The sequence below is a fragment of the Rhamphochromis sp. 'chilingali' genome (assembly GCF_963969265.1).
Source record: "Rhamphochromis sp. 'chilingali' genome assembly, chromosome: 11".
Lineage (NCBI taxonomy): Eukaryota > Metazoa > Chordata > Actinopteri > Cichliformes > Cichlidae > Rhamphochromis > Rhamphochromis sp. 'chilingali'.
The window spans coordinates 11,886,662-11,913,454 of record NC_137938.1 but is presented as its reverse complement, the minus strand read 5'-3'; the positions used below and the strand labels follow the sequence as shown (position 1 = coordinate 11,913,454).

Genomic DNA, 26,793 nt, shown 5'->3' with positions numbered 1-26,793 from the left:
ATTTCCTAGTGTCTTAGTCAGCTTTTTTAAATGAAAGACTAAAAGGGGGCATCCTCGTTGCCCCCTTTTCCATTGCTTTAATTGAAATAAAATGACAGTTTCAGCCACTAACCCTCTAGTGATTAAACCTTTAGATGAACCACTTCATTGAAGCCCCTTCTTCCCATTTCCCTGCTGACAATCTGAAAGCTAATGACTCTGGAGCAGCTACACCAAGCAAATGATCCAGCAGTGCCCCCATGAGAGACTTTGTGGGATTACAATATACTTACATGATATTGAAACTATGAAAAAGGTTTTGATTGTTGTAGTATCTTTTGCACAGGTGACTGTGTTATGAAAAATGCCTCAACTACATGAAGAGTAGTGAGAATTACTTCTGCAGGAAAAATTGCATCAAAGCAATTGAGAGAAAAACTAAATTAGTGTGTTTCCTTGGACACAGTCACTTTTTGAGTATAGTCCACAAATTCTCTCTCTCACACACAAATGACTTTTGGAATTTTAAAATGTTTATTAAAAAAATAGAAAAATTGTATTTAAAAAAAAAAAAAAAAAGTCAGTTGTTTACACAATACAACCAGCCATTAAATGTACAGGAAGGAATGAGCTGGGGGGAGATTTGGTTCATGTAACAACCTAGATTATCGTTTAAACATATTGCTAAAAAGCTGCACTGGGGGGAGGAAAAAAAAAAAAAAAAAAAAAAAAAAAAAAAAAGCTGACAGCATCATGTGTCCATCAGTTTGGTACACGGCATGTTACAATAATCTGACTTTCGAAACACGAGACTTTAAGTGATTTTTACTCTTGCCTCAGCCAAAAGTCTTGTAACAATAAATCTCTGGTTTGCCAAGAACAAGTCGCTATGTAAACTTTAGCTGTGAAACTGTCTTTGAAATACTGACTTTAAAGATGGCAGAGGAAAACCTCTGGAAAAAATACAAGGCCCTCTTGCACAAATCAACTATTCTTATCAATTTAGGGGAAAAAAAACAAAAAACAAAACCCACACACACCTCACGCACATGCTGCTCATGCTAACAATCACTGACTGCGATCGGAGTCTGCTCTCAGAGCTTACATCTACAAGCTGTATGGCAAAAATAAAAGTCCAACAGTTTTGTTGCCACTGACAAAACACAAAAGGCTCTGACTATGTAACGGAGGAGGGTCAGATTTGGTCATTTAGAAAGGCAGTTACATTGTTGCTTTAACAGAATCAAAAAAGATATAAGGCAAGAAAACAAGCACTTTGCTGGTAATAAATAGCACCAACTTTTCTTGAACTAACAAGATATAACACTGCTAAAAAGGTGCATTTCCCCAACACAGCCCATCAAGAGGAAATACTAATGAAGAAAGCAAAAACAAACCCCCAAATTAAGTGATATGTTTAAAATGAGAACCAGTGGTGGGAGGAGCTATATTTGGACAGTTGGGAAAATTTCAAGTGATCATATATCAATGGTAAATGACAATAGTTATGTGTTGGCAACATGGGATTTTTGGCACATTTCTCACATTACACCATAGCTCCCTCTTGTGTTGGAAAGCTGTAAACAGACAGCCCTAGGCCCTCAAATCCTATTGCACAGATCAATGTAGGCTAATATAAAAAGCAACCTTATAGTGGCGAGAACTCCCTTATTTTTTAAAAAAAAAAAAAAAAAAAAAAAAAAAAAAAAAAGTGGAATAAATTAAAAACTGGTCAATATTGCACAGAAATGCAACAGACATAATATAAGGTGGCAATGTTTACAGTACAGAACAAAACAGAGGTGCTAATGTGTGTGGGGGGAGGAGACATTAGTGAGGGGAAAAGTTTTTAAAACACAACAACCACCCAAATTTAAAAAAAAAAAAAAAAAAAAAAAAAAAAAAAGGGAAGCAGACAACGGATGATGCCCAACACACACAAAACACTTCGTACATTCAAACAAGTCATCACAGTTTGAGCACTTGCGATAAGGTCCATTTTTGTGCCGTCACACCAAAAACACTGTCAGCGTTGAGCTGCATAGGTAGAAAGGTAGTGCTTCAATCCAGAGTACAAGTTGTAGTAATAGCCCTAGCTGTAGGGGCTCTTCATGAAGAGTTCAGCTAATAGGGTGTTGCATTCACAAGATCAAATGAGCCCCCAAACCTGATGAGATGGGCCCCGACAAGAGTCAAAAGTTCAAGAGATGCCAGGCTCGATGAACCAGTTCAGTAAAATGGCACACGATGTTCAAAAAGGTCCGAGTTCCATGGAAACTCTACTTGACTTGAGCTGCTCAATAAACTAGGAAGTAACACTGATGAGAAGGTGAAGTCTGGAAAATCCTCAATCAAGTCTGTGCTGGTGTGCGTCACATTGAGAGAGGGGCTTCTGACTTCAGACAGATGTAACAAAATGAGTTCAGTCATGGATTTAAATTCAGTTTTCGGACAGGAAGCGTGTGGCATAGTAAACTGACTTGGGAATGCTAGCACGATAAGGTGCATTTTTGACAGCCTCCCATATCAAGATTTCAAAAAAAGAAAAGTATCATCACATGATCACTTTGATGGTTGTAGAGAGGCCTTCAGAAACCAGTTGGGACAAATACTGTAGGTGTATTCTTTCATCTGATTTGGTTCAAGGCAGGAAAATTGTCCTTCTTTTTGCGTCGACAGGCGTTACGGCCGTACTGCTGCTGGTTCCTGAAACCCGATGTAGCGTTATGAACTTGGGGAACAAATCTGCGCTGAGGACTGAAGTTAACGTGACTTTGGCCTTGGAGGTTACTGCACTGATTGTGCTTGAAGACAAGTTTGGGATGCTCCAGTGAACCGTGGGAATTGGATCCCATGGCATAAGAGCGGCTTTGCAGTCCTCCTACCTGAGGGTGGTGAAGTTGTTGTTGGTGGTGGTGGGGACTTAGGAGAGGGCTGGTAGAGTTCATGTATTGTGAGATTTGAGGGGTTTGTGGTGCGACTTGTGGCGAATGACGGTGCACAACGCCGATGGAAGGAGGAGTCTCGTGGTAGAAGCGGCAATCGGAGAGATGGGGGATGGCTATGTTTTCTGGGAGGGACATCTGGATCTGAAAAATTGTGGGGAAAAAAGAAAAAGATTGAAATTGGGATTCTTTTAAAGCATTAAAGGGCATTTGGAAAAAAAAAAAAAATTGGACTTTGCCTTTTGAAATATAAATGTCAGTATGAAGAAACAGACCGACCTGATGCATTGTGTGAATAAAGCCTGCTGGATGCGCAGTCCTCAGGTTAGTAGTCATCTGAAACATTGACTGGAAGGTCAGGGGATGGAATTGGACAGTAGTATTGGTGCCGTGAGGGGATTCAGATTCCTAGGAATGTCCATATACAAGTTAAGAAAGCCAGACTGACAAGAGAAAAACCTTAAACATTTGGACTATGATCAAGTTGTGATGGAACATTATAGCTGCTTTGTCTATGTGCTTTATCTTTACATATTTTGAATTGCCACCTTGTGTGCCAAAGTGGTTGTCAAATAATTTGGTAAAATGAAGAAAAGAATATTTGCCCTTACTATGTCACTTCCCGAAGAGGAAGAAGAGGAGAGCGAGCAAGCAGAGGATGACGACAAACGGTGATGGGGGCTGTTAACGAAAACTGGAGATGGTGACGGGGAGTCGGCACTGAGCGGGGAGGATGAGTCTCTTTGATCTCCACCCAGCATCAGCCTGGCCAGATCCTGTTCACAAGCCTCAACATCTAGGACCAAACAGATTACGGTTAGACTGCATTGGGTATATTTGACACATTTTCCTCTTTTCAGCAACATCAGTTATTGAAACTGAACTCCAGTTCATGTTACGCGAAGCAGGCACTAACCAGAAGTTGAAGACAACATTCTGTGGTTTCCCAGCTTGGCATACTGCTTGGCACCCCACTTCTGGATTGTCCAGTCCCTGTATTTCAGGACCTCTTGGCTGACTTTGATGAGTCTTCCCAGAGTACTGCAACATAGAGAAAGTAAAATATGACTACTTAGAGAAACACTGTAAAGATTAAACTCATAAGGAAAGGTTACACTTTCCTTATGATTAGGAGGGGGTGGGTTGGCACAAACCTGTCACAGTCTTTGTTAGGGTATGCACGTGAAAGTGGAGAAACACTATGGTTTAGTACCATGTAGGCAAAGTCAAAAACCTGCTTGACTTGCAGAACCCCATATGAACTTCTGCCCACGTCGTTGCCTGTGAAGATCACAGACACACACGCACACACTCGATTAGTTGAGCATTACAAGACGGACTCTGACAGCATGACACATTTTGGCGTTCATATATCAAATGTTTTGGGATGTACAGCAATCATTTGCCTCCTCTGCACAACTTTTATTGTTACTGAACCCACAGGTGATTATACTGCAGCTCTTTAACATTTTTATTTCCCTTCACTTTGGATTGCCCTTCCAGCAGCCAATAAATACCTGTGTTTTTTTGCTTTTGCAGTAATGTCTTGTACAAATTCTATACACATTTGAACATTTTCTTTATTTTAGTCTGACCTGGTTGGACTGGATCTTCTATGCAGAGCAATGATGGTCTGTTTCCATTCTCCATTTCTTTGAGCATTTCCTCCTTGCACAGGTAGGCTCCTCCATTTTTCACTCTGATGGCGGTCTTAATGTAGTCGAAATCACGGCCGTACAGTGCAAAAAATTCAATCAGCAGGATGCCCAGGTTAATGTTGGGACGGCTCGTGTCTATCCGAGGGTGTAGCTGATTAGCAGGACATAAAGAACTTATTACCTTTGCTGTGTAACACGTTACATTTTAACAACTTTTTGGTCAACTTTTACAAAATGTTTTTATTTTAAATAAACCAGAGTGTAGTTATTATCAACTCTGGAACTAATCACTTTGCTGATGAGCATCACTGTGTACCTGCAGGAAGCTGATGGCCATTAGTATAAGACTGTATGAGCTAATGCCTCCAGTGAAGACTTCATTCAATTCTCTCTGCAACAGGAACTGCTTCAAAACGAAGATTAAGGGTGGCAGAACGGGGTACTTCTACAAGAAAAAAAATAAAAATAAAACAAATTAGCAGAAAAACAAAACGATCATTTACACAAACTCATTTTTTTAAAAAGGGAAAAAAGTCCGTCGTTAAAGGCTTACTTTAAGGTAGCTTTTGATGAACTGTGCTGCTTTGACTGCAGTCTCTACATTAAAGCTGATGTCCACTTTGACCCGTGTTTCACAGTCTGTAAGCTTGATGATTGGCACCTAAGGAAATGTCAAGAATTAGTTCACAATTTGGCAATGCCAAAATTAAAAAGCCAGGATTCTCTCTCGACTTACTGTAGCTTTGTCAAGGAGTTTGATGGGATGTGAGCCGGACACATTGTGTTTTTTCAAGGCTTGCTCCAGTTCTTGCAGTGGAGGACGGTCCCACTTTCCGAACACCACCAGGTCAATGTCACTAAGGACGCAGCAGAATGAAAGCAACACAATTTCAAACGGTTTCTCAGACACACACCAAATGGTAAAAATAAATAAAAAAATAAAAAAATAATAGCTACAACAAGACAAAAGAGAAGTTACTGTAACCATGTTCTAGTCATAAAACTTCAATCTTATCTGCACAACAAAAAGGCTTTTGACTACATAACATATGTACAAATAATAAAGAAAGCAGCAGTGATCTCTGCCTGTTGGTTTGTGTACACATGTTAGAAAGACAGTTTTATTTCATAACCAATATTTAATTGTTCAGGCAGTTTAATTTTCATTGCTGAGCGAGTATTATGTGAATCCAATGAAAACAACCATTGCACAAAACAGATGCTGTATGTACTCACTCCAAAAATCACTTCATTTGCTAATGCGATACAATGTTTCCAAATAAGGCTGCTGAATATTTTAAACTCCTGCATATTTGCTGAAATGTCACTCCCCCTCAACACTCTTCATTTCTGTAACTCAACTCTCAGGACAAGACCTTGAGAAATACAATGCATACATAAAAAACTATAATAAACAGCATCTAGTTCAGTGTAAATTCTAGCAGAATGAACACTGAATGCAGTGTGGCATTTTAATACTGACAAAAAAAATGGTGCTCCTACTTCCTAAAAAGCAGCGCATTTTACAAGTAGCCCGTGTAAGGTGAGAGTGTACGGCAACGGTAATGCAACAAATGTTACCTTGTTGGAAGATAAACTCCAGTGCTGAAGCTGCCAAATATCTCCACCTGCAGAGGACAACATAGGTTTGGTTTCAAGAGCCATAAGCATATCTGAGGTATTTGCTAGCTTGACCTTGATTTTGAGCTGACAATGTGGAACCTTAAAAAATAAAATAAAGACTTCAGTGTAGTTACAATTAAGGCCATACATGGCTGTTTTTCCCTTTATACACCACCACAGTGGGTTATTAAAAATAAAAAAGTAATTTTTGTTTAGTTTATTTATTTCAAGTGCTGAACTTAATTGGTAGCTGGTCATTGAATGTAGGGCTGCTCAATTAATCGAATTTTAATCACGATTACGATCTGGGCTTTCAACGATCATTAGCCCCTCCCTCGTTTATCCGCGACACCTTAAAGGCCGGTCCGTGAAAATATTGTCGGGCATAAACCGGTCCGTGGCGCAAAAAAGATTCGAGACCGCTGATTAAGAGGACCCGAGGGAAGCTCGGAAAGCTAAGCAGAAGTTATTTGGAGAGTGACTGCCGTTGGTTGAAAAGAGAGTTTAAAAAAAAAAAAATCTTCAGTGGTGTTGCACACTATTTTATATTATTTTTTTAAAGTCATTGTTAACCCTTTAAAGCCGGTCAGAGCAGCACGCTCCGTTTTGCGTAACTATTGTTAAATCCCTGTAGAACCGGAACCGTGTAAGCTAGCGCAATAATTTGTTTTGCATATGAAACCGGAGGAGTTGTACTTACATCTGATGCCATCAGCTTGTCCTCGGTCACGGTTTCGTTCCACATATAGCTTTGCAAAAATTGCATAAAAAGCGCTTGCAGGAACAAAAACATAATATTCCAGAAACACGCTTTGCCGTTCCTATCAGCTGTTCGTAACACTTCCCACAGTGAAATGATGCACATGCTGTTTTCTTTGCAAATTTGCATCATAGGATTGTTTTTTGTTTTTCCTGCAGTATATAAAAATTGCTGTATCTCCAAAATAAAACTATGAAGACACTCAAAATAAATTTCCTGTGGTGGGAAACTATTTTTTGCAACTTTATTGTATTTAAAGTTTTGAGGGATAAACCTCTTAAACTTCTCCAAGTAGAAATATATGTAAACAAAACAAAAGCGATTTTCAATTTTTTTTGTAGTTTATTGCACTTTTTTGCAATTTATGTAATTACTATGGACTTAATGCATACATATTATTAAAATATGGGCTATAACAGTTGTATTGATGTATAGCAACTTGAAATGCTCCCACAAATGGCACTACAACATGTAAAAAAAAATAATAATATAAGCTCTGGTGGACTTGGTTCTATGGTAGGTCTTAAAGGGTTAAATAAATATCGTCAAATAATCGTGATCTCAATTTCAGTGAAAATAATCGTGATTATCATTTTTGCCATAATCGAGCAGCCCTAATTGAATGTGAACATCATTAAACTGACAAACCAAAATCAACACATCAGAGAGATGGCAAAAAGTTTAGAAGAGGCCGAATCAACAGTCAAGCACGTCATTCAAAAAGAAAGACCAGCGCAGGCTGGGGATGACAGAGTTTGATGGTTAAGATAAAAAAATAAAATAAAAAAAAACAACTTCACAACATCTGAGTCCTCTCGAGGAGGCAAGTCTATCAACTGACAAGGTCAACAATCAAGAGAGACCTTCATGAATACAGAGGGTATGGAACAAGGCTCAAATCATACACTCGATAACATGGCAAAATTAGACTTGACCAGACAATATCTAAAGAAAAAAAAAAAAAAAAAAAGGCTGCTCACTTCAGGAAAAATTAATTCACGATTAACTTGTATAGAAAGATTGGAAGAGAAAAGTACCGTATGCAGAAGGGCAAACTGAAGAATAACACATCAGCTCACAAGCATGGTGGAAGCATCATCATGGCACCAGCATGTATGGCTGCCAATGGAACTGTCACTAGTGTTTACGGATGATTTAACTGCTGACAGAAGTAGCAGAAGTTCCCGTTTAGCAAGCTGTTATTTATAATTTTGGAGAGAAAAAAAAAAAAAAAAAAAAAAAAGGATTTGCAAACTAAATTTGACCTTGCAATCTTTTTGTGTAGTTTTAAGCCATTTGGATAAATAAATATTCATTACTTAGCAGGTGTCTCTGAGTGTGCAACAATACAGTCTGGACACAGCTTGCCATCCAAGCCTGCTAGCATTAGGTGACAACTTTGTGCTCTACCATTCTGCAAATATGGCCAATTCTTGACTTAGTAAAAACAATAAAACTCGGTAAAAAAGTAAAGGCCAAGCCAGCTGCACTGCTATGTGGGGCAGCACATCCAAGAAGGTTTAACTCCAGTCTTACTTGAGCAGAACTCTAATATTTCTGAGTCTTTTACATAGCACTGATTCGCAGATATCTGTATCTGTGCTGCATCCACAGTTTATGTATCCAGCTTGTTGACCAGGCTTTCTACTGTTCTACATACAGTGTATGGTCAAAATACACTAATTTTATGTATTAGTCAAGATGTGCAATAAAACTATTGCCTCTGTAAATGTCTGGTTTCTAGAAAAGAAAAAAATAAAATAAAATCACCACCAGGGATAGGAGGAGTAACACAGAATGATCTTCAGAGAAAAGAAAGGAAAAGAATCCAATTCACAGTGAGGCCCAGTGGGATTTCTGTGGGCCAGGATTAGTTCAAAATGTTTATAATGTGAACCCCACCCCCTCAAAAAAAAGAGCCATTTGTTACAGAGTGCACTCTGTTGGCAGTATACAACGGAAAATAATTTACTAATGTTACTTTGGGAATGCAGGCAATATGAATGAATGATTACATCTGGCCAAGTCTGTTTGGACATATAGCGTAAACGATGCTGCTGACTGCCTTCTGCATAAAGCAGGACACACAAATGTAGTAAAGTGCCAAACGTAATGACTGCTGAAACCATGAAAATCATAGGCCTGATTTATGCAGGGCATCACAAACAAAAACAAGCTGCATAATTATAACCATAAAAAAAATAAAATAAAATTACTGAATACACCAACAGCAAAGAAAAAAGAAATTGGATTCTCATAAAGTTAAGTGCAGGGCAAAAAGATGCCCTTTGTGACCAAGGCAGTAAAAAACGCTTGATTGGGGTCATCGCTGTATTTCCTCAGGCTTACAAGTACCTACGTTTGAAATATCCCTTCTGTCCTAGCATGTGTCCGAACATTTGGATGCCAGACAAAGAGTGGGAGTAAAGGTTAGTTTTTTCCAAATATATCTGACTGGTGTGTTCAGTGTTACTCTGGAAGCAGGGAGGAGTACTCCTGAATTTAACAAGAATCTAACATCAGCTTGTCTCTTGATTAACTTTAAGAAGCTACTCTGATACTCATAAGTCAACATACTTGGCTTATGAGAGGGTTGGCAGCACATCACAAAAACAAAAGTATGTAAAACTGAGCATCCAAACCCCCACCCCATAGTTACCTGTCCAAAAGGTGTGCACAGGTAAACATCTATGCTGGTGACACTCACCTGTACTGTGGGCCACAAATCTTTGATAATCCCCTCTATTCTGTTCACTACATCCCTTCTCATTGACTCTTCTTCTGGTTTTGGTGACATGAAGCTGAAGAAGTCCATAATCTCTTCGTGAAGACTAAAAAGACGGAAATAAAGTGTAAACCAGAAGCACATCTATGGTGAAACACTGCATTTGGATAAAAGAAAAGTTTGTCCATACCCCCTCCTCCCTCCTTTTCCTTACCCATTGATGCCCTGGCTGTAGCGCCTGGTTTTCCACGGGCTACAATTAGAGTCTGGATGATGTCCATTGGAGTCGAAGCACAGGAGGGGGTTGATGCCGTGGAAAGTGTTGGCCCTGTTCAGGTGCTTCCTGCGGCTGGATGAATGTGTCTGATAGTGGTGCTTGTTCCCATGCTGATTTCTTATCCCAGGGGGGGTGTGGTCGGTAGATTGTGGCATGCTGCGCCAGTGTTGCTGAACAGTGTGAAAAGGGGTTAGAGGGTATTGCTGTCGGAGACTGTTCTCCTTCAACTCCTGCTTGCCGTAGTGCAAGAACTGGTTAGCCTCTTCTGTAACGCTCAAATTGTCGATGTGCAGGCAGGAACCAGAGGGCGAGGAACTCTCGGCCTCCGAGTCCAAAGAGGAGGAGGACGGCGACAACGAGCCCTTCCTCCGGACACTTCCCCTCTCCCCGCTGCCGTCTCGCTTCGACAGGTTCCCCAACACTACCATCGGTGACGGTGCTACATTTCTGCAATACTCACCGCGTGAGTCCGTGGAGTTTGCGCTCTGCGCTGCAAAGTTACGTTGGTGTTGAAGGCGGCTGTCGATACCGGAGCCTGCTCCGAATTCCTGAGGGGTTCGCCAAATGTGCATCCACAGGGTACTGGCAGGTACCTTCTGCTCCGGCTGGATCCAAGCGGTCCTGGGATCCATTGGACTCAGAGTTTAACGGGAACCCCTCTTCTCTTCTTAAAATGGCAAGCAATGTAACAAATGAAACACACTGCAGTCAAGCAAACTAATAAATCCTACCGCGCTTATTCACTTATTATCCTCTCAGGGTTTCATGTCCGGAAACGGGTTTGGTTTTCCAAGCGGCTTCGCTAACTCCACTACCCTAGTAAAACAGCAATATGGCGCACCCAGTAGCATTCAGCATCTACGCATGTCTGAGGGATTTAAATCTTTGAACACACCCCTCAGCCCCGAGAGAGCGGTAAAGCTAACAATATACAAGCCTCACAGAACGGAAGCTGGTCCCTTGAAATTTTACTAAATTTAATTATTTTATTTTGACGCACTAAAAGTAAATGAAAAAGAAAGAAAATAATATGAGCTAATTATTATTTTCATTATTATTATTATTTCCAGTTAAGGCGTTCTTTCTGTTGTTGCTATTCTTAGATTTGGCACAAAGCATGCTTTTGTTTCTATTAAAATATTTCCCACTATCAACGACTAAAATAGTTTTGATTTATAAAACTTCTACGATTATCTGCTCCTATCATAACAAATTGTATGGAGGTTAAAAAAAGAAGTCCTAATTCGTATGAGCTTGAACGTTATGATGAATGTAGCTATCGAGCGATTGTAGATTTTATTTTGATAGGCAGCCCCGGAAATGGCAGCTCTTACAAAATTTCCACATTTGATAAATCTGAACACCGGGTAAGATAAAACATGATTGTTGTAGTGGTTTAGTAGTCCTCGGGTATTACTCTATTTTAATGAGTCCTGACGTTTGCAAAATAAACCTCACTGTTCATCAAACTGTGAACGTTTTACTTTTTTAGTTTCAAGATAATTTTTTATAAAAATAACAAGCTGATCCGATAGTATGCAGCATTCCCAATAGTTTTGAAGTATGTACACATCACTGAGAAGACCTAGGTTAACAGAGACTGCAGCAAATGAACACAACTTGGATCCAAATTCGGACATTTTAATTTGAAAACCGCCCCCCCCCCCCAAAAAAAACAAAACAATTAAATAATCTCTCAAGCATTTAACTGTACAACATATTTACTTTGGCAATCCTATTTTTCATGAATACAGACACTGATGCTACAACTGTAAACTTCAGCAGAAAAACATACACAGCAACACCACACATATACACACTGTACAGTACTTTACAGCATTAATCTGAGTATAACAGAAGTTATACCAGTACATTTGCTACAGGCAAAGTTTCAATTTAAAAAACAAAAACTGCTACAAAATTCAGAAATATAAACATTTTTATATAATTTTAGAGTAGAAGTGCACATAAAAAAATTAAAACAAAAAAGCAGTCTGCTGGACGTTTTAAAATTTTAGAACCACCAATTTATAACTGCTTGTGAGTCACCCAGTAAGTTTAAATCAGCGCCAATTTATGCGTCTGTTTCCAAAAAAAGGGACAGACTGTCATGTCTGTGGATTTGTGCACTTTAGGTGTTGGCTTGTCTGCAAATAGAGGCTAGCTGGTTAATGCAGCTAGTGACAGCAGGAGGGACACTTTGAGATGTTTCTCCTCTCCATTCTGCAAGAGCTTCCAGGGCTTGTTTGGGGTTGCATGGAGACAGGTCATAGATGCAGTAGATGGCTGCTAATTGCACCTCCCATGGCACACCTGCACACATGTGACATAATATAATTAGAACTGTTACATGAAACCCTTCTTTTTAGCGGCAAATCAGCATGTGCTTAATGGCACAGAAAATACAGATAGGCAAATGTGCTTTAACATGTCTGAGACAGAGAAATATAAATCTTGCTTAAATCAACACTACACAAATTAAAGAGATACCATGTTAACAAAAACATTGTATTCCCTTCAGTATGCAATTATGTCCTACCTTCAGTTGGTCCGTGCCTACCAAATGTATTGATGACATTGGCAATAGTGACCACAGTAGAATTACACTTCTCCTTCAGCCCCAGCTGACCAAGGCATCCTATTACAAAAACAATTTAATTCATTTAATGTAATTTCCAACAAATCCCTCCAGCTTAAAGCTTGATAACCAAATAAATTTAGGAAACATCTGACCTATGAGTCTGAGCACAGTAGCAACAGCCACATCAGAGATGGGCTGTTGTTGCTGTCTTGGCTGTGTTACCCAACTGTTCATCAGTGGCCACAACTCCTTGCTGTCAAAGAAAATGAACAAGTTAAGCAGAAGCTATGTGCCTTCAGGAGCCATGTTGGACATGGCTTTTTACATCTTATTTGCAAGTCACATAAAAAACAAAACCCTCACATTATTATTATTACTACAAGACAGAAAAACAAAATAACATACCCTAGTAAATTATCATAGGTCCACTTCCACTTCTTGTTTGTACAAAGCAGGTGCAGTGCATAGACGTGTTCCCAAGCCTCGGCTCCAAGGTCCTCCCCGTACCGACTGTGTTTTGTGAAGGACAAATTTGATCCCGATCTGATCTCAGAAAGTGTTCTGGAGATCAGCTCGTCAATGTCACAGGGAGGAGTCTGTAGTGATATGGGAAGAATAAGTTTAAGAGGGCACACACTACTTGATTTAAAGAATGCATACTCGTAATCAAAAAATACCTTGCTCCAGCCAAGAAATGCTAAAAGGCAGCTGAGAAGCTCTTCTGATGCTCTTAGTTTGGTGACGGCATGAATGGCCTGGGACAGAGAACTGGTGTGTGTGAGAAGGTTGGGCCATGTTGTCACCATAAATAAAATCAGCTTCGCAGAATCTGGAAAATCTGCAAAAAGGATGAAATAAAGAAAATAATAGCAATATTGACTACAAATAAGCTTAAGTAATACATCACAACGAGTAGAGGTAGTTCTTTAACTTTAGCTTTCCATGCCGTCACTATGTTTTCCAGTTAAACAACACCAAAAATCAAATTAGCTATCACGTATACAAGTTCTCTTAAACTGTCATTAGAATTATTTTTAAATAAAACCATGTTAGTGTAGAAAAGCTGTGTAAAGCTTTTATAAATATGGAACAACATAAAATGCTCACCTTCTATTAGGAGGCTGTAGGCCAGGACACGAGCCTTTTCCACATCTCTCCTCTGCCTACAGAGCCCAGTGTAGACTCTGCAGAGGGCCTGCACATAGTTTCGACTCAGGTCCATTTTCCCAGCTTTCAGTTTGTTCAGGATGGCCACAATCATGTCATCTGCCTAAAGTGTAAACCAAGAGAGACAGAAAAATGTCAAATTACACACAAAGAACCTTCTTACTAGTCAGACATTTTGATGAGAGGCAGATGTGAACTAATTGCTTAATTTTGCTGACATGAAACTACCTTCATACTCGTATGTGGCAAAATTTACAAACAGGAAGGAGGTAATACATTTACTGACAAAAGGGTTATTAAAAAGCATTGTAGCAGTAGAGTGCGATTGTTTTATTTTCAGCCCAGTAGATCCTCCAACCAGAAATTAAAAGATAAAAAAATGTAAGAACAATAAACAGTCTACTAACTGAGTTGCTCTGGCAAACTTCAGCGATGACCTCCTTCTCCTCATCTCTTAAGACAGGCTTTTTGGGAAGGTTACCAACATGCAGATGGCTCCGGATCACAGGCAGCAGATCAAAGCACTGGTCTTCAATTTTCCTTAAAGAGTTAACTATAAGATTTTTCTGTGGATGTTCTACAGATTTCAGGGGTGAAGAGGTTGTCTCAGTTTTCGGCTGTTCTAGTGTCGGATTCTGGGCTGATGAGGTGTCGTCTCCACTTTTTGAAGAGGAGGCAAGCACCTGATTGCGAGTCACACCAGCAGCCTGATCAAGCCTGAGACATTTACTGCTTTTAGGCTGCAGCATACCGATGGCAGGCCTTTTTTCTCCCCTCACTTCAGTCTTTGTGAAGGCCGTTGAAGTAGAGTTTATAGTTTTAAAGCTAGACTTCTGACTGTCGGTTGTCGGTAATGTTCTGCCCTCGGATGAGCAAATGTTGAGATTGACATTGCCTCTAAGAATGCTCAGAGTACGAGCCCGGGCAGAGAGCTCTGGATACATGGTGTCGAGAAATCTCATGGAATTCTCCTGAGATGGCGTCGTTGAGGATGATGAAGGAGAAGAACTCACTGCTGTCAAAGGCAGGCGACCAGGGACTGGCACAGCATGTTTAGGCGTGGCAGAGCCGAACTGAAGTGGTGATGAGGGGACTCCATTTAGAGGGAGTGGGCTGTTTGTGGATAAAGAACTCAGCTGATGACGGTTCGGTGTTCTGTTAGTCTGAGTAGGTGAAGTAGGAGATTCAATTCCATCCATGGGTGAAGGAAATAATAGTTTCCCAATAGCCTGCCTTGGGTTGATAGATCTGTTCGCCTTCGGAGGAGTCTTCAAAGGGGTAAGGAGACGAGGAAGTGGAGGACCCATTTCGCCGCGAACATTGCTTATGCACTCTGGAGCCTGAGCTTCAGCTGAACTTTCTCCTGAGGTAGTTTTTTCCTCTCTTATTAGATTTTCAGGCTCTACCGTTTGCAAGTCCAAAGATTTATCTTTTCCTTCTGTGGCAGGATTCTGAATTAATGGAGTAGTATCACCTCCATTCATTTCATCCTGAGCCTGGTCTTCATTAGTAGCACTTTTGGTGACACCTTGTTCCTCTAAACTGAAAGAAGGCGATTGTATGTTTGTTGAAATAATTTCTGTCTGAACATCAGCATCCAATATTCCTGGGTTTGGCTGAGTGTCCAAAGATGCCAGCTTTACAGTGGGCAAAAGACATGGGGGACTCAACTGCCTGCAAAGAGAATGTCTATCTTCTTTTGAAGCTTTACAGTTTACAGTATTTGTCTCTGGGGAATCAGGCATCGTCTCCAATGACGTACTACTACTGGTGTGTACTTTGTGCTGAGGAAGATCTTCAACAGTAGCTTTTTCAATGTCACATTCTTTCTCTAAATATGGAAAAGGAATTGGTTTGTTTGTTGAGACATGGTCTATGTTAACATCAACGTTCAATTTTCCAGGATGACTATCCAAAGCCTGCAGCTTTATAGAGGCTAAAAGGCAGGAAGGACTCACTCGCTTGCAAAGAGAATGTGCACTTTCTTTCAAAGATTCACAGTTTATAGTATTTGTTTCTTGGAAGCTGGTAACTATTTCTATGTCAGCATCCTTTTTTCTAAAAGGTTCAACATTTGCGTGGCCAGATTCCTGATCAGCACCGGACTGGTCGTTTTCCTTCTTTAACAACGCAGATGTAGGGGGTGGAGGTATATTATTACAGGTTGATGATGCAGGCAAAGCTGCCACATCATCTTCTGCAGTCCTCTGTGCATTCCCATCCTCCTTCCCAAGAAGTTTGATGCTTTCATCAACTTCCAATTTCTCTTCAAGATGTTCATTAGAGACAGCAGTGATGCTGTCACTGCTGCCTGATGAACTTTGAGTATGTTCAGGTATATCAGAGTCCTTGCAGCCAGACCGTGTACTGTCCTGAAGTTTAAAAGAATCCAGAGTATTTTTTTCAATGTCTGAACTATTTTGTGTAGCTGCAGCCACGATGCCTTCCATAGAGTCACTTATTAGGGCTGACTCTCCACCATCAGGAGCAACTGTTTTGTTATCAGTAATGTCACTAGGGCTCATGTCAACATCCATGCTTGTTACGGTCTCTGAGAGATCACTATTTGCATCTTCTAAGGCATTTTCATTTTTAGAGATTCTACTGATGCCAGGATTACAGGATAGAAGTGTACTTTCAGTAGGTAATGGCACAGCCTCAATCAATCCTGTAAAACTTGATGTGGAAAACGACGATGATGGTGGTGATAACTGTGCAGATGATGGCTCCTGTTCAATCAGCATGTCGTTTTGAGGACGTATTCCTCTCACATCTGTAGCGATTTTGTCAATAACTTTAGGAATGTCACCAAACTTGGTTGGTTCAAAGTCCTTTTCATTGGAAATTTCCCCCTCTCGCTCGTCTGCGACTACCGACAAGTCTGCATTCTCCTCCATTTGAAGTGCAGCTGATTTTGGATTCCTTTGACTTGATGGTGAGGTTGCAATGTGTAAGGTCTGCTCTTGTTTAAGAGCAGGCCGGTCCTCACAGGGTTTAGAATGACTTTCATTTTCTCGAACCTCCATTTTCATGGATTCCACCTCAGTGTTCTGAAGGAAACAAGAAAGCAAGAATGTAATTTAAAAGATATTATATTTATCACGACCTAAGAATAACAAGGTTTATCAAAGAGTAATCTTTCTAAGGTATTTGATTTTAAATAGTTAATCTTACAGGTTTTATCAGCTGATGACAATTCTAATTAAAAGGTATGTGCAGCCACTACAGCTTTGAAACCTTTTAAGATACCAAGAAGGACTTCAACTAGTGTCTGACCATACACACGTTTCTCAAAAACAAACTTTCACATTATATTAAAGACTTTCCTTTAAACTACTGCAGTAAACAGAACACTGTGTAAAGCCATAAACAGGAAAATCAGCACTTTGATCAACAAGCAACAACAAAAGCCGTTCATATTAGATCTAACCAAATTCTCACCAAATCTGGAAGTGGTGAAATACTGGGAGGCATGGGCTTAAACAATCTGATAATCTCTTCAACAGATAATGTGTCCATCTCCGTAGATGACTCAGCAGTTTTGCGTGCCTTAGGTGATCGCTTGCTCGTTTTTGGAGTGCCTGCCTGCTTTCTTTCACCAGAGCACTGAAGAGATGCTTTGTGCTTGATGGCATCCTGTGCGCGAGGAGACTGGTTTAATGGCGTACAAGTTGCTTTCGCTGGAATGTGGAAACTGTGGGGTTCACTGATCTTCGGAGAACCAAACGGGGACATTTTACTCAAATGAGAGTGCAGTGTGGCTTGTGGAGAGGAAGGAGGAACTCTGGACTCTGAAATTAAAAGAATAAAAGAAGATATTGTGTATGTAGAGGTGTAGAATTGTTAAATAAAAGAAAAACAAACTGAAAAGACCGTATATGCTGTTATGTTACAAACAATACCGTGAAAGTGCAACTGGTTTACAGACGACTCCTGCTCTGGGTCTACACATGCCCACAAGTTCTCTAGCAACATCCAGAACTTTTCTGCAACACACGATAAAACATAATTGCAATTACAATGTAAAAATCAGGCCGCTTTGGGGGTTGGTGTATGCACGCAGCTTTTCAAATGAAATCACAAAATCTGTAAACAGCTGCATACCTTTGTCAATTTTAGGCTCTGCAGGCGCACTTGCTTGAGTTGTTGTGCTCCTGTATTCTTGAGAGATAATTCAGATATTGTTTAAAAACAGATTTTAAGTCAGGAAATGGATGCTGTTAAAAATTAAACAGACAATATTATTGTTTCCTTTAATGCTGAAAATATTATCGTTAATAATTTTCATTGTTGATTTTTACCTTTGTTCCTTTCCCTTTCCAGTTTCATCAGTCTCACCTACAAAACAGAAACGAAATTATACACAGATAATGGTCGGATCCTATTCCAGAAAGCAGGCTTAGCTAGCAAACTTGAGTATTCTGATCCAGAAAGCCAGTGAACTTCAACTCTTACCAGGGTAACAGACTGAACTTAACCTGCTGCTGGCAGGTTTTCTATAGCAAACTCTGATTTCTCTTTGACTCTCCTTTTCCTGCTGCGTCTGAACCAGCTGACTAACACCCTGATTCATTTCAAAGCACAGAACACTGTACTTAATATGAGCGCTTTTACAATCATCCAGTCTTCCATATACAAGGATGGAGACAGCAATTATATCACTGATTTATAATCAGCTCAGAATAAAATGTAGTCTCCATCCACTGTGTGGCTCTAATGCAGCAGGATGACCTGGATGACAGAGAACCTTCAGAGACATATTGCCGTAATCTAATGCAGTAATGCAGCTGTCTCTGCTCCAGAGTTTTGGCTATGTGGATAACCATCATGGTCGGCATTGACATATGCTCCTGGTGCGACCTAGATCTCGGCTCAAGACCAGAGGTGACCGCAGAGACCAAGACCAAGACCAGAGCGCATTCGCCGCTGTCGCACCCTACCTCTGGAATAACCTCCCCTTAGCTATTCGGGCGTCTGATTCAATTCAATCTTTTAAATCTCAATTAAAAACTTATTTGTTTAGCCTTGCTTTCCCCGTCTCCTAGAGCCCACATTTTTACTGTACTGGAACTTATCTTTATCACTTTGTTAATGTTTATAATGTTTTAACCTTCAGCATTGTGTGTGGACTTTCCTGGTGCCTACTATGCCTGGTGTATTATTGGTTAGTTATGTCACCCGCCTGTTAGTATATTTTATTTGTATTTTGTGCTTTATATTTGTATTTATTATTTCTCTTAACTCATTCTGTGAAGCACTTTGGCATACCTGTGGTTTTTTAAATGTGCTATATAAATAAAATTGTATTGTATCGTATTGTATTGTATATGTTCATGAAAATTGAAAACTCAGAGCTGTCGAACCTGTACTCTGGTCTATCATACTAGAAAATATTTTACTCCATAACATTTGTAAAGGGCTTTACTGCACCTGTAGATCGTTGATACTTTTCTCTAGTATGGTCTTCTCTTTGGTCAGTTGGGAAATTTTATGCTTCTGTTGGCAAACTGAATCTAAAAAAAAATATCAAAGAAATCACAGCTTAGATAGCAAACAAACACATAAAAGACTCAGAACTTATTAACAGCAACAAAATATTTAGTAAAATTTGATTTTAAATACCTTCAAGAATTCTGATTTTACTTTCAAGGCTGTCCTTTCTGTTGATGAGAAAACAACATGGAACCTTTTTTCAGTGCAATTCATTTTAAAAGCTTTGCTCAAAAAAAAAAGAAAAAAAGAAGAAGAAGAAGAAGAAGATGAACCTCAAACTGTGACTAATCATATATTTCAACAGCTCGTGCAAATTCTTACGTGCTTGTCATCTTGGCGTTTTCATCCATGAGTTTTTCAGCTTGCTCTGCTTGTGCCTGAGACTTCTGCAAGGATGTCTAAACAAGTGACATTTTTTTACGAGTTTTAGCAGATTTATGTAAAGCTACTGTGAATGCTAGCTGCATTTTTGTAAATTATGATATTAAACTAAGGTCAAACAATTCATTTGGAGAGCATTCCTTTAGTTTACCTGAGATATCAGCAAATCGTTTTCCACCACAGCCTTTTCTCTTTTCAGCTGTGCATTTTCAAGTGTTTGTTTGTCTGCCAAATCTAAGAAAGACAATTTAGGACAAATTCAATCAATTACAATTACAAGTCTTCCCTGGTACAAATCACACCATGCAAATGCAAAGTACCTTTAACATTTTTTAGCTGGTCTTCAAGCTTTTTGTTCCTGATGAAAATGGAAAATGCCAGTTAGCATTTTAGAATGATAACAACATTAATAATAATGATAATACTGTTGTAGCGCTTATCAAATCCAGTGTCACAAAGTGCTTTACCAAAAAACAAAACAAAAATAAACAAAGAAAAAAAATCCCTTCAAAATGAAAGAAGATTAATAAAAACTAACAATTCCAAAGCAAAAAACATTATTTGTACTGTTATGACCAAGACTGGATCCAGTACATACTCTGCTATTGTCTCGCTTTTTTCCACCTTCAGTTTTTCCACCTCTTCAGATAGTTGTTCATACACCTTAAGAGCACTCTGTAAAAAAATAAATAATTTGTGAATAATCAGCAAAGGCCAGAAACTAATGAAATATTATGAGTGTGAATTATTTGGTGTGTAGGGCTGTTCAATTAATCGAATTTTAATCACGATTACGATCTGGGCTTTCAACCATCATTAAAAATGACTGAGCCGATTATTAGCCCCTCCCTCATGCTTTACTCTCGCGCTGCTCCGTGTGGCAAATCCAGCGCACCTCTCTGATTTCGAACACGCGTCACAACAATTAAGAGCAGCGGTCCCCAACCCCCGGGCCTTGGACCGGTACCGGTCCGTGAGTCGTTTGGTACCGGGCCGCGAGAGTTGAGGCTCAGGTGTGAAATGTATGGTTTTCAGGGTTTTTATCGGTTTTCAGCGTTATTTTGTTATCGTTTTGATTGTTAACTCGGTTTTCCTGGGTCTTTTCACGTGTGTTATGAATAAATCTTTTTTTCGGTACCGGTACTAGTTTTATTTTGTTGCATTTATCCGCGACACCTTAAAGGCCGGTCCGTGAAAATATTGTCGGGCATAAACCAGTCTGTGGCGCAAAAAAGGTTGGGGACCGCTGATTAAGAGGACCCGAGGGAAGCTCAGAAAGCTAAGCAGAAGTTATTTGGAGAGGAGAGTGACTGCCGTTGGTTGAAAAGAGAGGTAAAAAAAAAAACTTCAGTGGTGTTGCACACTATTTTATATTATTTTTTAAAGTCATTATTCAATACATTGTTATTGTTAACCCTTTAAAGCCGGTCAGAGCCGCACGTTCCGTTTTGTGTAACTATTTTTAAATCCCTGTAGAACCTGAACCGTGTAAGCTAGCGCAATATTTTTTTTTGCATATGAAACCAGAGGAGTTGTACTTACATCTTATGCCATCAGCTTGTCCTCGGTCACGGTTTCCTTCCACATAAAGCTTTGCAAAAACTGCATAAAAAGCGCTTGCAGCAACAAAAACATAATATTCCAGAAACACGCTTTGCTGATCCGATTACCTGTTCATACCACTTCCCACAGTGAAACAGACGTCAGCGTGAACTATCGCATGTCCGCCATTTCCTGCCCGAAACCGGAAGTGACGTCATTTTCGCGGAAAATGTAGTTTTTTACTTGTAGGCCTTAAAAGCCTATACAAGTGTTTTTATAAGTCATGTTTGACTTTTCTGAATAGTTTCTGGGATGCTTAGAACTCTAATTGCACTGCTGGAAATAGTTTATTTTGATGCACATGCTGTTTTCTTTGCAAATTTGCATCATAGGATTGTTTTTTTGTTTTTCCTGCAGTATATAAAAATTGGTGTATCTCCAAAATAAAACTATGAAGACACTCAAAATAAATTTCCTGTTGTTGTAAACTATTTTTTGCAATTTTTTTGTATTTAAAGTTTTGAGGGATAAACCTCTTAAATTTCTCCAAGTAGAAATATATGTAAAAAAAACAAAAATGATTTTCAATTTTTTTGTAGTTTATTGCACTTTTTTTGCAATTAATGTAGTTACTATGGACTTAATACATACATATTATTAAAATATGGGCTATAACAGTTGTATAGCAACTTGAAATGCTCCCACAAATGGCACTACAACATGTAAAAAAATAATATAAGCTCTGGCGGACTTGGTTCTATAGTAGGTCTTAAAGGGTTAAATAAATATCGTCAAATAATCGAGATCTCAATTTCAGTGAAAATAATTGTGATTATCATTTTTGCCATAATCGAGCAGCCCTATTGGTGTGAAAACAGTATTAAGAGTCAGACATATGATTACAGGTTAGGACATTTCATAAGATTGTAAAGTGTAACCGCTTACTTTCTTTTCTTCCAGTTCTGCTTGCACCGATTCATAATCAGCCGTCTTTTTCTCCAGAGTAACCAGTCGGATCTGAAGCTCTTCCAGCTGCTGCTGAAGCCTGATTGTGTCACTGCACATAACAAGTTGAGAACATGGATCCATGTGTTAAACCAATTGAATGTAGCAAAAGAACAAAAAACAACCCCAAAAACATTTTATGTTTTATTAAGTCTACAAATTTTCATAAAGTAACAATGTCCTGAAAGTGAATGGATATTGTTCATGAAAGCTTAGTTCAAAGATAAGAAGTTTTTATATACAGTCACACCATTTATCAAGGTGTCTAAGTGAGAGGATCACCGTCTTAATTATCTGAGTAACACGGGCATAGAAAGTTTTACTTAAACCGAGACTTCATCTTTTTTTGGCTTCTCTCTTTAGCAGTTGCCACAGATGATCACCTGCTTCCATAGCATCCTCCTCTGTCACACCAAACCACTTCATGTCCTCGATCACTACATCCAGCAAACTTTGTTGCGGTCTTGCTCTTTTCCACCTGCCTGGAAACTTCATCTTCAACATTCTTTGTCTAATATATCCACTCTCTCTCTTTTCCATGTCTTTGCATCATCAGCAGTGCCAGTCATACCTTATAGCAGATCTCACTACCATATTGCAAATACCTCCTTTCATTCTAGCTGCGATCATTCTGTCATCTCCACCCACTCAATCCTGCCTGCATTCTCTTCTTCATTATCTGTTGCTTTGGATGATTGACATCAAACATTAAAACTCATCCTTTTTCCTAGTCTACTCCTTGCAGTTTCTCTCAATGTCTCTCATTCACACAAATGTATTCTACTTTATTTGTACAGACTTTCATTCCTCTTCTCTCCATCCTATATTCACAAACAAACAATGCTTTGCGAAATGGCTTTAAAACTTATTTAAAAAAAATCAAGTAAATGTATAGTCACTTACGAACATCAGTTCCATTAGAAAGCACATAGGGAGAAACTTTGGACAAATTATTGTAATTTCAGCTAGTTTGCTTGTAGCTGATGACAGCCGCCATGTTTCAGAGCAAATCAAAACACACGAGTTTTGCTTGTATGCTGAATACCGCAACTACGACCTGTTCACGTCTCAACGTAAGACATATTACCAAGGCAATAACCGTCCGTTGGTACTTACTCTGAAACCGCTATCTTCTGTTTTAGTGCCAGGAATGAAGACACATATTCAGCCAGACTCTGACGAAAGACAACAAAACAAACAGGGGACATCACAGTTAGTAAATACTTATCAACACGTTAACTCCACAAGATAAAAACACATTAAATCGCTCCATAATGTTTAAGATCTGGATCGAAAAGATGATGTAAAGCACTGTAACTGATTTCTCGGTAACAAAAAAGCCCCCCAAAACATCACCGACCTGCTGCAAAACAGAGCAGTTTTGACAGTTTCCAGTCGTCGCGTCCGCGGCGATTGCCAACGCTTTGGACTGATTCTCCCCTGGCATCATAGTAAGAAAAATCCCACCGATACCCAGGCAGCCTTTACGTTTTATTCTGAAAACGGAAAACTTTCATATCTTAGTGTCACAAATTCCACGAAGGCTCCTCTATATTCAAAACAACTTCACATTTTCGCGTCTCCCACGTTGACCAAGGACCCAAGCGAAGGACCCCTTTAGCGGTAGCTTTGCAAAATGCCTGTCGCCGTGAAATATAAGATTTCTAACTAATAAGTTCAGAGCATAATCATATTATATTCATAAGTTACGTATTGAATTGAATATCGGTAACGCGTACGTACGAAATTAAAATAATTTTTACCGCTTCCTTACCGTGATGCCTCCTGTTGTTCAAGTTTTTTCTTCAGGCATTTCAGTCTCGTTTTCGTCAAAATAAATTTGTTTGTGTAAGTATCAGGAACGAACGAGGCCAGAGTAACCGTTTCCTGTAGTTTTAACATGATATAGTTATATAACATGATATAGTCTGTTTTAAATGTTTTTTGTTGTTGTAGTGTTTGCCAAGATTTGCGAAGCCCGAAAAAACTATTTTCACTCTGTCAAACCCACTGTCAATAAAGTGGCGACATCTGCTGGACAAATTCTACATATTGGCTTCGTGTGTTTAAATTTGAAAAAGAAGTTAACACTCAATATTTACGTGTATGTGTATTATGTGTATATTTTTCCATGAATTATCCGTGTAACTACTGAGCTACTTAAAATATAGTTCACAGCCTGCGTATTGAATTCCGTTTTCATGATAATAATGTCACGGAATATTGGTCACGTGATTTTTTTTTCCTGCGTAATGTCCACGTGTTGACTCTGAATGTTATTAAGGTGGAAGAACTGTAATTTGTTAGGTAGTCAGACTGTTTTGTCTTCAAAGTCCTACAAAACACAAATAACAGTAAACCTTTATAACAATTGAGGGGGGATGTAAAGCTATTTCATCATTCAGGTTCTCAACGTTGATATCACTCCCTGGTGGTCTAGTGGTTAGGATTCGGCGCTCTCACCGCCGCGGCCCGGGTTCGATTCCCGGTCAGGGAACTCAGCTTTTTCTTTCGTCCCTGTGTAGCTTCCCAAAATCGTTGCAACACATTAAACTACACTTACAGTAAAGAACAAGGAGTTGACTGGTTGTCAAGTTATAACACAGAGAAGCTGGGATTTACTCCATTTCCCATTTCCTACCAAGTCCAAGAGCACTGTTACTCTGCTAACAGTACTTCAGCTAAATAGTTGCCTATTCTTCAAAAATCTAATATAAAGAATATTTAGCGTCATATTAAAATATTAATCAATACCCCAAACCCATTTACTGACACAGAACGTTGCACTCACTCCATTTTCATTTACAAATACAAAGTTGCAACATAAAAAATGCATGTTACCCACCAATGTCAAGCACCATATATCACATATTTTGACATTATATTATTATTAGTTAGCAGATATAGTCAGCAGAGGGTGCTATTGTACTAATAACAGTTGTCGCACTGCTCTCGCTCCTTCTCAAACCCACACACTAAACCAGTACTTTTGTTAGGTATCATAATTTCAAGTTTTTTTTTAAAAAATACCACTTTGGAGTTCAGTGTTAATGTCATATGTTTTAATAAATGAAGATTTCTAGTTGGTGTTCTCCTTCTTGAAAGTTCTATCAATTTCAACATAAGAAGAAACACCTGAAGACACCGTTGTAAATGCCATCATGATGGAAAGACCCTCTGACTGAACCTTCTGAGTTGCCTCAAGGCAAAGGAGCCACACTCTTCAAACAGATGCAGTCAAACAGAGACAGTGACTGTCTATGACATACAATCTCTGCTGTTAATAAATTTGTCTCAGTCAACTCTTGTTTAAATCCACAGGAAGCTGTCTGAACCCTATCTTGAATACACAAAACAAAACAAAACTGCTCCATCGTCTTAATCCCTTCCTACTTGTGAGGTTGAATTTTGTCCTTTTATTTTTTTTCCTCTGAAGTTGCTGCGGTTGATGTAAATGGAAATACATATTTTTGCACTGAGGTCACAAATATTTTTGGTAACCTAATTACTAAGTTAAGTTAAAGGTCCTTCAACAGTAAAGCAGTTATGTGAGTTAAAGATCTGATCTCACTTGTGTCTCTTTTCTTCACATTGGCATGCACCAATAAAACGGTTCTGCATCACATAAAACCTTGCAGACATTTGCCTGTGAAAAAAAGGCCCACTGAAACTATGGTCTATATTTATTTAGTATTTCAGTGTCTAGGCACACATTTTCTTTGCCTGGAGCGAGCCAATGACTTTAAAAAATGACTCTTTACTTTCTACATGATTTCTTCCTACTTTTAACACTCTTCATATTTCCTTCTTCACTGTCCAGCTGAAGGTCCTTGTAACGGTGCCCCAGGGATTATGACAATGGTTATTTTGTTTTGGGCATCTGTGTCTCCTTGACTTGTTGAGAAATGAGAAAAGAGCAAAGCCCAGATACAGTATGTCATAGGTGTTGAAATGGCTAATACCACATTGGCATTACTGTTAGCCTGTGTTCTGGCTTACATGCAGCACTCTGTTGAATCCTGAGAACTAGATCTCAGGATTAGCTCTCTGCTTGCTGTTCTATAAATCTAATCATGCAATATTTCTTTTGAGCGTTGTTATAGTACATAATCTGTTGAAAAGGGTTCAAAAGAACTCCTAAATATCAAGCAGTCACAGAGTCAACAGATGGATGCCCAGTTATACCCTCATCGCCTGCTGTTAGGAAATGCAAGGTAGGGCGTTAGCAAGACCTTATCTTGGAGTATTATATGAATAAACTGTAAATTAGCAATACTGTACTGACAAGAGTAATACTTTCATTTATTTCTAGATGATTTTAATAAGCCCAGGAAGGATAGTTACAGATAGCATTAGCATTAAAAGAATATCCAGTAACTGAAAATTAAAATGTTTTCTGTAGCCAGTCCATTGAATTTGAACTTACTGGCATGTAAAAGTAAAAGTAAAGTAAATAGTTGTAAATAATTAAATATAGTTCATTAAAGTTCTATTAAAATCAGTTTGATGTGCTTTGTGCATATCAAGCTAATCTTTTTTTTTTACTGCATTATTATTTTGTAGAGTCCCACCTTCACCATAGCTAGAGCCATCCAAAGATGAAGGCTGGATTATTACTTTTTAGTTTAAGTGTTCCAGTGTTTAAGTCTATTTTTTG

At 39.0% G+C, this 26,793-nt stretch overlaps 2 protein-coding genes across 2 annotated transcripts; both read right to left on the bottom strand.

Moving 5' to 3' along the window:
* Nucleotides 1–490: 490 nt before the first annotated feature.
* LOC308405797 (terminal nucleotidyltransferase 4B-like) lies at nucleotides 491–10,838 on the bottom strand. The gene is made up of 12 exons (XM_080896540.1): nucleotides 9,905–10,838; nucleotides 9,673–9,796; nucleotides 6,164–6,210; nucleotides 5,319–5,439; nucleotides 5,136–5,243; nucleotides 4,899–5,027; nucleotides 4,520–4,733; nucleotides 4,079–4,205; nucleotides 3,841–3,965; nucleotides 3,536–3,720; nucleotides 3,204–3,332; nucleotides 491–3,068 (listed from the first exon to the last, which is right to left on the bottom strand). The coding sequence occupies exons 1-12, from the start codon at nucleotides 10,597–10,599 to the stop codon at nucleotides 2,607–2,609; spliced, it is 2,466 nt and encodes an 821-aa protein (XP_080752666.1). The 5' UTR covers nucleotides 10,600–10,838; the 3' UTR covers nucleotides 491–2,606.
* Nucleotides 10,839–11,607: 769 nt separating this feature from the next.
* On the bottom strand, nucleotides 11,608–23,728 carry ice1 (KIAA0947-like (H. sapiens)). Its single transcript, XM_080895505.1, has 20 exons — nucleotides 23,497–23,728; nucleotides 23,253–23,311; nucleotides 22,077–22,188; nucleotides 20,188–20,264; nucleotides 19,910–19,947; nucleotides 19,741–19,823; nucleotides 19,530–19,606; nucleotides 19,338–19,375; nucleotides 19,146–19,228; nucleotides 18,017–18,053; nucleotides 17,820–17,876; nucleotides 17,618–17,701; nucleotides 17,157–17,506; nucleotides 14,123–16,765; nucleotides 13,656–13,818; nucleotides 13,226–13,386; nucleotides 12,954–13,144; nucleotides 12,701–12,801; nucleotides 12,507–12,605; nucleotides 11,608–12,280 (listed from the first exon to the last, which is right to left on the bottom strand). The coding sequence occupies exons 1-20, from the start codon at nucleotides 23,584–23,586 to the stop codon at nucleotides 12,099–12,101; spliced, it is 4,725 nt and encodes a 1,574-aa protein (XP_080751631.1). The 5' UTR covers nucleotides 23,587–23,728; the 3' UTR covers nucleotides 11,608–12,098.
* Nucleotides 23,729–26,793: the final 3,065 nt, after the last annotated feature.